Raw genomic sequence first — 13,560 nt, forward strand, 5'->3', positions numbered from 1 at the left:
AATAACATCAATTATAGTGAAAAAACTACAACAAATACATGATTTCCTTTTTTTGCAGGAATAGTTATAAAACCTATAACTACCAAAGCACAACCCTACTGTAGCAGACATTCTGAATTCAGAATCCTACACCCAATATTACCTGAGGAGATAGTGGCCCTTCATAATGGGGGATGGTAAAATCTGACTGCTTTGGGGCGTCAACATGCGCCACTTTCTGTAAAGGAGCAGCAATCACACCATTCAAATGCACAGCAAGCCAAACTGTGTGGGTGGGGGTAAAGCGAGCAAGGGAAAACAATTGATTGACAACAATGCAAACACATTCTATAAGAACAAGAGCTGTCACCATAGGATGACTTATGCCCCCTATAAACGCTTGATAGAAGTTATGAGCTTTTTTCGAAACCTAAATGCAGATTTCAAAACCTAAACGCGGACCCTAAATTCAAGGTCAAGGTCACAGGGGTCAAAATTTGTGTGCGTATCGAAAGGCCTTGTCCATATACACATGCATACCAAATATGAAGGTTATATCTCAAGGGACATAGACGTTATGAGCTTTTTTCGAAACCTAAACGCAAAGTGTGACGCAAAGACGGACAGCCGGACAGTCTGATCACTATTATGCCCTCCTACCGGGGGCATAAAAATATGTGAATATGATTGTGACAAAGAGTTCTAAATGGAAGAAAAAGCATACTTTAAAAAGAAAAGAACACACTTTTCCGTTGCTAATTAATAAAATAAAATAAAAAACAAAGACAATTAATTTTTTAATTTATATTCAATTAAAATTTATTAAAAGTATTATGCCCTTCCACCAGCAAGCCTAAGCAGTAGCATCGAAAACTTGTGTGAAAAATAATATAGAGAAATTCTATAAATTATCAAAAACAATTAAGTTGAGATTAAGGGCCTCACATTTCCATTTCTTTTAAATGTTTTCTAAAATGAAATAAACTAATCTTACTTTTAAAACAGTATATTATTACCCTTTAAACATTATCATTGTGAAGCTGAAATTAAAATATTCTTTCAGAATGTTGATACTGAGCAAGCGTCCAATAAACGCAATGAAGTCATATTCAAACATACTATTTTTGTAATTATCCAATTTGGGGTTACACAGTAAATTTCTATATCCTTATTTTGTCAGAAAAATATGTTTACAACCAATTACACGCATTTTTCAAATATGTGTTCAATGTCTCATTCTATATCGTTTTTTGGTGGGTAACACCGATTGGACAATTGCTAAGGCATACAAATATATTTTGCATTTCTAATTATTTTATTGCTGTTAAGTTTTGTAAATGGCAAAAAGAGGGAAAATGTCTTTATACACTTAGTGGTTACACTCCAAGATGTACTGTAAAGAGGTTACATTTCTCTGGCAGCAATGTTGAAAGTTTTAGTTGGTTAGCTAATTTAGGTGGCTTAAAAGAGATGAAATCACAAAAAGCTGTAATGTGTGAGGTATGAAGACATATCGGGAAATAATAAGCAGACTTGCACATCCAATCAAAGAATTCATTAATGTAAATAATCATTCATGCATTGAAATCTCCAACATTGATAGTGTATTTATAAGACCGTTTCAACTTTGAAATTTTGTTCCGGTAAACATAAAACTATTCCATTTAAATGCTAAAACGTTTATCCCTTAGTTGAGCCTCTATTAAAAAAAAGCAAAACAAGATTACGTAAATTAATGCTTATTTTTTATACATAATAATTATAGGTTATTAGACATTTCCCTGTACAATAGGGATATATATTTGGATGAGTACATAGTTTGAAGTCCAATATGACTTCAAACTGTGTGGGAGTCCAAATATATTGCGTATTGTACAGTTTACATGCCTAATAAGCTTTTTATTATATATATCTCTTTCTTAAGCTCTTTGTGAATTGATGATTGTACATTCAGATGCTTTTTCTTGGTAACGGCTTTTATCGTTATACAACAATTGCTTAGTGCACTTGTACTCAACTGTCCAATATGGAAAAAATACAGACTGTGGATCATATACCGGAATATATTGGACGGTCACACTGTACATATGAAGAATGCCCATTAGATGAATTTATTGGATACAAAATAATAATAGGCTTGAATCATATACTTATGAAAAATAATATTTAAAGCCACAATAAAAAGCTTAATTTTGATTTCATAATGACATAAAAACTGAAGTGACAAAGGTGTTATTCTACATTTCAAATGCAAAGAAGAAATATAGGTAGAAGATATTTTAAGACAAATAAATAGTGACACACATTACAAAAGTTTTTAAATGAATGTTAACATACCATTCATTGTCATTATGTAGTGATATAAAGATTATATTAATAAAGTTTTCAACACATTTTCAAAAAGTTATCTAGAATTCCAATATATTCAGAACCCAAAGATACCATCATTAATAGAATTATTCTGTTATAAAGTATCTGAAAAGATTATCAAGTTAAATAAACATGAATGTCAATTGTGTTTATATTCACACTTATTAAAATCTTTTAATGATCATTAACGAGAGCGCATGCCCTTCATCCATTCACAACTAGATGTGAACAATTTTTCTCTGTCAGACACTCCTTTCATGGAACAATCTTCTCCAGGTTCTAGAATGTTGTTAAAGTAGGAACTGAGTTAATGATGCTCGAGGTAAAAGTTATAAGCTTATAAACAAGTAAAATACAGGTATTGAAGATTTCTTTTGACATTTGATATAGTTGCTGTAGGGTTTTAAGTCATAGATGCTCTAGCTGAGGAATATTAACTTTATGCCAAATAAGTGTTCATTCTGACAAGTCAAAAGAATACAGGCCCAAAAGTATCGGGGGAAAAATGCAAGGCAAAAAAAGGTTACACCACACACCCCAGCACAGCAGACAGAGTCTAACACAACATTCCAATCACGCCAAATATGCTCGGGAGTCACTATTATACCTGCGGTGTGAGGTTCTCCTCTTTTGGAATGTTCAGTTCGATTCTTGGGAAACTCACTGTGGCATCGGGCTAAATCAACAAACAAACAAACAAACAACATGCATGGATTGGTAGTGAAGTTGTTAGTATCTGGCCACAGAACTAGGGCCTTTCTTCAGCATTTTAAATATTAAACAATGGAAAAGCTCAACCATTATAAGTGTTTCATTGGGCTTCACTAAAAATTGAGACCAAGTTTTAGAATTAATTTTGTTTTCAATGGACCAGTGTTGGTAAAAAGTCATCACTAACAAGCAAACAAGCAACAGTGCAATTTATATCTGGCTGGAACAATTAATGAAAAACAAAGTTTGTTATAATACATTTTATGTTAAATAAAATAAATGAGAAAAAAATCCTGATAATTTAATAAATTTCACAGTTGTTTTTATTTAGCCCAAATACACCTTATAACATTCTTTTCTTTCTTATCATTTATGTTTTTCATACCATAGCATGCACATTTTCAAATAATCAATGGTTCACCACAATAGTTAATTCTGGAGAGATCTACCGTATACGTGCGCTTATAAGACGCCCTCGCTTATAAGACGCACCCCGACTTCGGACTTTATAATAGGTGGATTTGAGACTGACCCGCGTGTAAGACGCGGTCAAATTTTGCCGTATTCATCGGCCGGAAAATGGCCGAAAAATGGCAGAATGTTAAAGAAAATCATCAATTAGTAAAACATTGAGAATTTTCAAACTCGCGCTGCATACAATTAGTAATTCACGCGAGTCTGAAAAATAAAACAATCAAACAACAAAGTAAATAATATTTGTTTATTTTATGATATATTAGTGGGTTTTAATTTATTTTCAAGTATTATTCATGCAATAAAAATAATTATCAAATTGACAAAATTTCTAACAATTGCGTATTAATCATTTGCCCTAACAATTGCAAACAATTGCAAACATATTACGTTCGTAATATCAATGCACAAGCAAAATTGATCGTGTCAGTCATCTTAATTGTATTGTTTGACAGGTATTGAAATCTAATAGGCAGATATTTTGAAAGCGTTTAGTTTTATTACCTAGATTATGCAAATTTTACGCCCATTGTCTATCAACAATAGGTAACGTCTACTTTCATAAAATTAGCCAATCGCGTGATAGAGTGATAGACTCCGAAGCGCAGATCGAAATCACGTGTCAAGAAGAAAGCCATATGCGGATAATTGCATGCGGTCGCTCTTTGCTCCCGTCGTTGTTGGCCCCTAATAAATAATGTGTCATCGGCATTAGTGGGTCGTCTGAATAAACGTGTTTATTTAACAATTGACAGTTGCAAACTGGTAACTTTTTTCAGAGGATACCCTAATTGCCAATTATGTCTTAATTGAAAATTAACGACATGGAACAAAGACGATCAGGTGATACAAACTTGTCAAATAGCATTTGTAATCGGCAGCGTGTTTATTAAACAATTGACAGTTTCAAACTGAGAATTGATTTTGCTGTTGTTTTAAGCATATTGGCATCGTGTTGCCGCTTACACACGTATACTATAATGGCCAATTTATATGGCATTTAACGACGTCGCGCGCAGACAATCAGGTGATAAAAACTTTTCAAGAATAATCACGGACAATATAACGTCTTACGCCCCAAAAATAACAAAATTCAAATTAAAAATAATAGACAACAAAATCAGTAACAATACATTTTATTACAAATAAATCGGTAACTGAACATAGCGTTCCGATACACGGTACGGGCCAATACAGACTTTAGAGAAAATGCAAATGGCTGCCGCGATGATTCAAAACAACTGAAAAGTGTCCATCTTGGCTAGCATAAGCCCAGTAAACTCGATATTTTTAAATTTTTTGTTTATTTTCACCAGTATCTCGCTTATAAGACGCGACCCCAACTGTAACTTATTAATTTAATTCTCAAAAATGCGTCTTATAAGCGCACGTATACGGTATTAACCAACATGCATGCTCAACATGCCAAGGTTTATTTGCAATGTATTCATGTTGTTAAACATACAAATGATCACACACTGATACTGGAACTTTCATAAATTAGTATTAAATGTGTTTTAAATGTTTTTTTAATAGCAAAATGCAAAATTTTCCATTACAATCTTCAAGTATACAGCAATGTCTCAACACAGCTACCATTTTCACACTTCACATGCCAATCTAATACATTGCCAGTATCAACCAATCAGAATCAACACAATGTAATGTAATGCCATCATCAGCCAATCAGAGTTCACCTACCTTTCTCTTCTGCTCCTCCCTCTGCTGCCAATCATCCAGGCGGGCGGAGTCATTGAACTGAAAAGCCTGCGGTTTGACCTCAAGAGGCTTTGACATTGACACGGTCTCAACAAAATTCTTGGTCACTTTGTCCATTTCAGAATCATCCTTAGCATAAGCCTCATTGAATGTGAATGGCACACTCTTATAGGGAAGAGTGGAACTAAACCTTATTTCTCGTTCTTTCTCCTTGTCTTCAAGCACTGGAGCTGTGTTGTTATACTCTGATGATTGTGGTCGCCGTCGTTGCCAACGGAGTAGTGCCGCAGGTGGTCCGATAGAAGAACTGGAGTCGTCTGATGCTGTGCTTGCATTGTCATGACGACGGTCGTAACTTGGCTCTTCACGGATGCCTGAATTGGAGATGGAGGATTCTGGTTCCTGTTGAGTTTTGACCCATGCTAGAAAAAAATAGATTTCATTTGTTATAATTTGAAATTTTATTTATTGTTAAGGAACTATATGATTTTATTATCTCATTGATATAATATGTGTGATTTATGTAATACATCTACTGCACATAGAGTATAAATCAAATATATAGAAAAATGGTACTTAACTACACTTTTAAGCTCTACACATTTTTTATGAATAATAGCTGACTATATATAGCCCTAATCACATAAACCTTTAACCAATTAAAATCAGCAATCAGACCTTGTACAAAATAAGCTTCCTTAACAATCAAACAACTTGACTTAAAGTTTGAGATCAAATCCAATTTTTAAAAACATTTGAAACCGAAATCTGCATAAGTAATCTCAAACATATCAACCAAAGGAAATTCAAGCTCACAATTCTGTAACAATCATTCTAGATGTGATTTAGAATTCGAATGGTCGGCTAGAAACTGGGTTAGGCACAGGCAGTTGTTTTCTCAAGACAAACTGTATGTATAGCCTTCAAATACACAAATCTCACCTGGTGGGGATTTGTGCACCAATAAAGTAGACCTTTCTTCTGTCAAGGTCAAGTTGCTAGGGCCGCTGATGTCTTTAGGCGTCTCAGAAAGTTGACGGGCTGGCATTGAGTGTGTAGCTGCAGTAGTTTCCATCTGAATTCTCTCCACAGTTACTGGGCTGCGTGTTCTAGCATTCTTCTGTAAAAATAATAGCTGTCTCAGTTAAATGACATCTCTGTGTCATTTGGTTGGATATAAAGTCAAACCATGGTGTCAACTTATTTCAAATCAATTATTAACAAACAAACAAAACACACACATTAATTCCACATAGCACATTCGTGTCAAAACGGACAATCTGGTTTCTATAACAATTATGTAAGATTATGTAAGACTTTTCCACTTCTGAAGTGGCAATATAATATTTATGCCTGTTTAAATTCAAGTGGGGACATTCAAAATATCAACACTTTTTAAAATCAGGTAAAATTAACAAAATCCATGTTTTCTTAAATTAAAAAAGATATCAAACTATATTTTATCCTTGACACTGTTTAAATCCCAGAGGTTATATTTAAAATGTAACATTTTATTTAATACAGGTTTAAACAAACTTCCTTTTCTTCAATAAATATATACACATCTTTATGTGAATAAAAATCTTGTATTAACAAAAATTTGGTTCAGAAATTTACATATTAACATCTTGTTAAATGTTAGCAAAATTATCAAATGATGGAGGTTATTATTCAAAACATTAAGATACATGAAAGCATAGGGCATGGAAACCTATCCATGTGTTTACTGTGCTGACTGATTAATCAAAACTCTGATCAACAACATAGAAAGACTAAATAATAAAAAATCTCATCAACAGCATAGAAAGACTGAACAATCAAAACTGTGATCAACAGCATAAAAAGACTGAATAATAAAAACTCATATCAACAGCACAGAAAGACTAAATTATCAAAACTACAATCAACAGCATAGAAAGAATGAATAATCAAAACTCTGATGGATAGCACAGAAAGACTGAACAATCAAAACTCTCAATGATAGCATAAAAAGACCAAACAATAAAAATCTAATTGACAACACAGAAAGACAGGACCATAAAAAATCTGATAAACAGCATATAACAATGAACAATCAAAGGAACAATCAAAACTCTCAACGCTAGCATGAAAGAATGAACAATAAAAACTCTGATCTTTAGCAAAGAAATAATGAACAATCAAAACTCTCAATGATAGCATAGAAAGAATGAACAATGAAAACTCTAATTGATAACATGAAAGAATGAACAATAAAAACTCTGATCTTTAGCAAAGAAATAATGAACAATCAAAACTCTCAATGATAGCATAGAAAGAATGAACAATGAAAACTCTAATTGATAACATGAAAGAATGAACAATAAAAACTCTGATCTTTAGCAAAGAAATAATGAACAATCAAAACTCTCAATGATAGCATAGAAAGAATGAACAATGAAAACTCTAATTGATAACATGAAAGAATGAACAATCAAAACTCTGATCAATATCATTAAAGAATGAACAATCCAAAATCTGATCTATAGCATCAAAAGAATGAACAATCAAAACTCTGATTGATAGCATAGAAAGAATGAACAATCAAAACTCGAATCAACAGAATAGAAAGGCTTACAAAATTTAAATACAAATACTCCTGTAGTAATCTCGATCAGCACTTAAATGAAGGAAATCATCTTAAAGGAAGAAGGGTCACACTCCCGTCAAAAGACATTGCTGCTGTAAGAGGCATGATAGTGGCTCACCTCATTGTTGTTTGTTTCCCTTTGTTGTTCTCCAATCAACTGGTCCATGAGGCGTGGTTTGCCAGTCTCGTCTGTTTTCACAGGAATCTAAGGATAGAGATAATGATGTGTAATAGAAATAAGAATTTCATAAAACTACGGGCTATGTTCACACTAAAGTTGGTATAAAGAGACTGCAATTACATGCAGTGCTGCTATGTTCACACTAAAGTTGGTATAAAGAGACTGCAATTACATGCAGTGCTGACAACACTAAAGTTGGTATAAAGAGACTGCAATTACATGCAGTGCTGACAAATACCAAGCATACATGCCAGTGTAAATTAAGAAGACTAACAACATTATTAGACCTGCCATTCTGAAAGCTCTTTCAGTTTCTATCCTACAAAATGTCCCAAGTTTCATGTCTATCTGAACCATTTTTGCCTGATATACAGTACAGCCAAAGCGGAACAAATGTATTTCGCAATCCGCGGCGGCAAGTCGAAACGAGTCGATGCCGCGTCAGTAGTTGAAGCCGCGTCAGTATGCGGCGGCAAGTAGCATTTCGCCGCGAAACTTCGCATCTGTCCGCCGAGGCATGCCGCGACATGATGCCGAGTCGATTCGCATCATGAAATAAAAAAATCTTTTTAAAATTATTAGTTACATGTAGTTAACAAATTATGAAAGAACAATTATAATAATAATTAAAATCATAATAAATTTATTGTGCGCGGATTGTATTAGCATATAAATGTAAGCGTAGTTAATGTGTCTGGCCAATTATTAAGTTTGTTTCCCGCCCGTGGCGTATGTATTTCACACATAAACAAGGTCACGTAATTATGTTTTCGCACATACAAGTGGTCAAGGCTCCAGCATATGGTTGAATTATAAATTAATTGCATGTTGATTCCGCTATTATATTTTAGCTGAGAAAAATAGCAGTTTGAAGCCACATCAATAATCAAAACGGTGAAGACGTATTTGTAGCTTTGTTAATTATCAGCTTATTATAACTATTGTTTGAATATGTGTATATATACACATTTTATTTTGTTCATATTATACAGTTAATATCGCTACTAATTACCCGATAATCCCGTATATTCCAGTTTTAAAGCAAATGCTGGTAAATATTTACGATACACAAACATTCTCGATATTTCCTTAAGTATCAAATAAATTTTGGCATTTGTTACTATTTATAGAGATGATGAAATAACGTCTAATCGGGGCGTTTTTTTTCTCCACTGAACACGCGATTTACGCCTGACGTTATGTTCATGTAAATACAACACAAAATACACCCAAACTTTCCAAACGACGTTCTACATGTCTGCATAATTTTCGCGCGCTTTTTATGAAACAAAGGATATTTTAGCACTGTTTATTTGACGCTAGAATTTGCCAAAGGACGCGTTAGCATTAAAATTCGGAAGTGTGTTTCGGATTACAAATTTAACAATGATAATCGAACGAAACATAAACAGTTGCGTGTAATTAATTCTATGCTACACATACATGTATGTACATGTAGGTGGATATCTTTTCACTCGATCCGCCGCGTACGTATGCGGCGGATTTACTCCGCGAAAGTACCGAGGTTAATACAGTCTCGGCGTCGTTGCGCGGATCGATGCCGAGTGCCACGGCGATACGCCGCGTGAACACACGATTCGGCCGCCGCGGACTAATAATCTGGCCGTGGCGTAGCCGCGGATTATGTTTGTGCCGCTTTGGCTGTACTGTAAGTGTTTCACATTGATATCCTCCTGTAACAATTCCGATCCACAGCCTCTCCATCCCAACCTTGTTATCCAAAACATAATTTCGGGCACATTTATTCAATAAAGTTGTGAATGTCTTATTGACCCATATTAGTTTAAACCTTTCTTTATCTCCATTCCACCAACAGCCTTTGCATTTCTGAGACCCGCTTTAGTCCATTTCCCAGGTAGAAACAGTACACCAAGTCTCTCGGGAAAAAAATGAAAAACAATCCAACAGAAAGGATCAAACCTGCTTTTTTTCAGATTGTAAGGCTGCAGATGGATTACACCATAGTGACGTTAATATGACATACCTGATGAACATTTTTCACTGGTGGATCCTCCAGGGAAGTCTGGTCCGTGGACAGACTGCTGTCAGACTGGGTGTCCATCTTGCTCTCCTGGTTGTTGTTGTTGTTGTTGTTCTGACTGGACTGGTTATCCTCATCCTCCATTGAATCATATGCATCTGAATGAATGAACGTAACATAAGGTCAATAAAGGTGAAAATGGTCAAATCCAGAAAAAAACTAACATTATAACAGACATTAAAATGTCTAATAAAATAGTTTTATAGAGGGTTACCTTTATGTTTCCCCTTTGAGAAGAAAGCATTTGATTTTGAGTACACGGTTTAAAGTATACACATTGTCCTCCAAGTTAATTGTTTGCATACAAACTCTATGTTTATTTCCCAGAGGTGTGATTACCAAAAGTTCAATTTTTAATGCTTTTCAGAAAAAATGTGTCCTTCTAACCATAAGAAGGTCAAAACACTTAGAGAACTAACTATAAAGTAGCTTGTATCATTTTCTAAGTTTTAGATAAATCATTAAAAACAAACAAATGCATGAACAAATATTATCATGGTAATTTATAAACCACTGATAAGTAAATCTTTGTAAAAAAAATGTTATTATAATTATTTGTACATGTATTTTCTCAACGGGTTGAACTAGTATACAAATCAGTCAAATATCCTATATTTAAAGACAAGAGGGCCTGAAAGGTCCAAAGTCGCTCAACTGAGATACAAAGGAACTGACTGAACTGTTCTGTGCAGCCCAAGATATCATAAAAACAAATGTTCTGACCAAGTTTCATGAAGAGTGAACTACAAATGTAACTTATAGAGTGCTAAAAAGGTTAAACTATAGCCATACAAGGATAAATTCGCCAGCCCCTGGCTGCCATGATTTTCAAACTCATCCAAGATATCATTAAAACAAATTTTCTGACCAAGTTTCATGAAGATTTGACAATAAATGTGACGTTAAGTGTGCTAACAATTTTTTTCTATAGCCATATAAGGAAAAATGCCCTGCTCCCTGGCAATGTTTTCAGCCAAACTGTACCATTTTTGAAGTCCAAGATATCATTCCAAATAATCTTCTGACCAATTTTCATGACGACCAGACAATAAATTTGGCCTCTAGAGTGTTAACAAGGTTTTACTATAACTATATATAGCTATTAAAGGAAAATCCATGCCCCCTAGTGGCCATGTTTTTCCAGCAACTGGAACAATTTTCAAACTCGTCCAAGATATCATTAGGACAAATCTTCTGACCAAGTTTCATGATAATCGGACAATACTTGTGGCCTCTAGAGTGTTAACAATGTTTTACATAAAATAGTTAATTTTAAAATAGCAACCACAATTTTTGACGTAGGAACAAAATGAATTGACTTGCATAATCTCCATATTGCCATCTGTCCATTTTCAAGTTTCATGAACAAATATGAAGAACTTTTTAAGTCATCGCAGGATCCAGAAAAGTGTGAAAGAATGACAGACTGACAGACAGACTGACAGATGGACAGACTGACAGATGGACAGACTGACACACTGAGCGCAAACCATAAGTCCCTTCCAGTTTCACCGGTAGGGGACAATAAGGCAAATGTTGACACCGTTCTACCCACGAAGGTGGATGGACAAAAGACGATCACAGACGTTCACCAAGAGCACATTGTAAACATGCAAATGTTAATGTTAATGTTGGGGCAAACAAACAAACACACAAACTAACAGACAGGGCAAAAACAATATGTCCCCCACTATAGTGGTGGGGGACATAAAAATCGCAATAACTCTTATTAAAGAAAGTATGAGGCTATGGTTTTGTGCATGGCACTTCTCTTCATTGCTATTTATACACCGATGAAGTTTCATTTTGAAATCTTATATAGTTTCTCAGATACTGTATATGTCCTTAGTGACGCGCACTGCGTGTGTTTTTTCAAGACCCCTTCGCGTTAAATTCGAACCACTATTACCTATTCCTCATATTTGAACAGTGTAACATTTTCATTACCTGCCGTTCACAACATTGTTTAATCCAATCTTATGACATAGTCTGCTGCAGACCCGCTACATCGCAATGTCCAATTTTAGGCAAACCGTCCGTGGATCCCATTTTATTTTTCATTGACTTAAATATTTCCCCATTAAGAGAAGCTCACCATTAAATCCAGTTTGACCCAGTATTTCCCGCCTTCACTGCGTCTAGTTGATAAGTATTTATAGCGTGACAAACTATACACTCGAACGCTCAATACCATACAGTTGGCGTCATCGGCGTAAAGCGCATGTGCCACTTATGACAACGTCCCTCACTGCTGCCTTGCACTCAAGTTACATGCAGTCCTCGAGGAATATACATCGACAACATATATATGGATGTGGAAACAGACTATGATAGCGCTGGCCATAAGACAAATATCATTTGTTTGTCTCTTATTTAAGAAAAATAAAACACCCGTCTATATCTATAACATTTTCATTACCTGCCGCTCACAACATTGTTAAATCCAATCGTATGACAAAGTCTGCTGCAGACCCATTACATCGCAATGTCCAATTTTACACAAATCGTCACCTGTGCTGACAACAATACTTATTATTTTTGTTGGTTTGTAACCTACGTTGTACATGTATACTCGCACAGAAGCTTATTTACGCAGAGATAGGAAAATCATTGATACATGTATTCGTTGTTTCAATGCTTAGGGCCGAGTAATTTCGGCGAATGGGAACTCAACTTGCATAAAAAACTTGCTCAATTAACCGTTAAACTCCACCTCCGTTCTCTGCAAAAGATTCAAAGGCAGAGCTATGCACGTGCTATAATTAAATTTGACGATTGCCATTGAGGAACAAACACGCGATTGGTTCGGCATGTTGATTGCTAGACAAAGGAAGCCAATTTTGTCGGCGAGAAATTTGTCGCTTTATTGCTTCAGACAGGAAGCGGCTTTCCTTTGATGACGTCAAACTATCAATTTACACAGAGTGCAAATTTTCGGAAGACTTTACCTGACTCTTTGTTTACAATTCCAGTAAAAAACACTTGCTAACATTTAACTTTGGATTAAATTATCAAAATAAAGCAAATGCGAAGCTGAGAAATATGATTAAATTAATATGCGTCAGTTCAAATAAGACGTTTTGCGTTGTAAATCAACGAGTTTTCATGACAACAAAAACTTAAACAAACAATACCGAAACAACACGGGGATCGATATACCTCGATTTGTTTCATGAACGATCTCATAAGACGAAAAGCAAACAAATAATTTGTATAGAGTAGTTTATCTTATATAAGATTTAAACAACGGGCATCGCATTGCAAAATGGTGCGCATCAAATTACGGAAATGATGCACACTTTTTCGTGTTAATTAGAAAAGAGCGCACTGCGCACCTTTATCCCGATCTCAGCAAATTACCGTGTTGCAAACAAAATGGCCGCAGAAACGATGTTTTCAGATGTTATGTGTCACTCTTTAATGGATTATGGGCTACATAAATCTTATCTTATGGTT

General features: G+C 34.8%; 1 protein-coding gene across 8 annotated transcripts in view; it reads right to left on the reverse strand.

Annotated features, from left to right (window-relative positions):
- Positions 1-13,560, reverse strand: part of LOC127878914 (LIM and calponin homology domains-containing protein 1-like) — a 159,205-nt gene that overhangs the window by 14,443 nt on the left and 131,202 nt on the right. For 7 of the 8 annotated variants that reach the window (XR_008048845.1, XR_008048847.1, XR_008048849.1 and 4 more), the window contains 6 exons: positions 10,048-10,202; positions 7,980-8,066; positions 6,196-6,373; positions 5,236-5,675; positions 2,957-3,025; positions 143-217 (listed from right to left, as the gene is read on the reverse strand). Coding sequence is in view for 3 of the 8 variants with exons in the window: in XM_052425462.1 (XP_052281422.1) it covers positions 143-217; positions 2,957-3,025; positions 5,236-5,675; positions 6,196-6,373; positions 7,980-8,066; positions 10,048-10,202 (1,004 nt within the window). In the remaining 5 variants the exon portion in view is untranslated. The remainder of the gene's footprint in view (positions 1-142; positions 218-2,956; positions 3,026-5,235; positions 5,676-6,195; positions 6,374-7,979; positions 8,067-10,047; positions 10,203-13,560) is intronic. The other variant, XR_008048848.1, reaches the window with a different exon arrangement.

The sequence above is a fragment of the Dreissena polymorpha genome, chromosome 4 (assembly GCF_020536995.1).
Source record: "Dreissena polymorpha isolate Duluth1 chromosome 4, UMN_Dpol_1.0, whole genome shotgun sequence".
Classification (NCBI taxonomy): Eukaryota; Metazoa; Mollusca; class Bivalvia; order Myida; family Dreissenidae; genus Dreissena; species Dreissena polymorpha.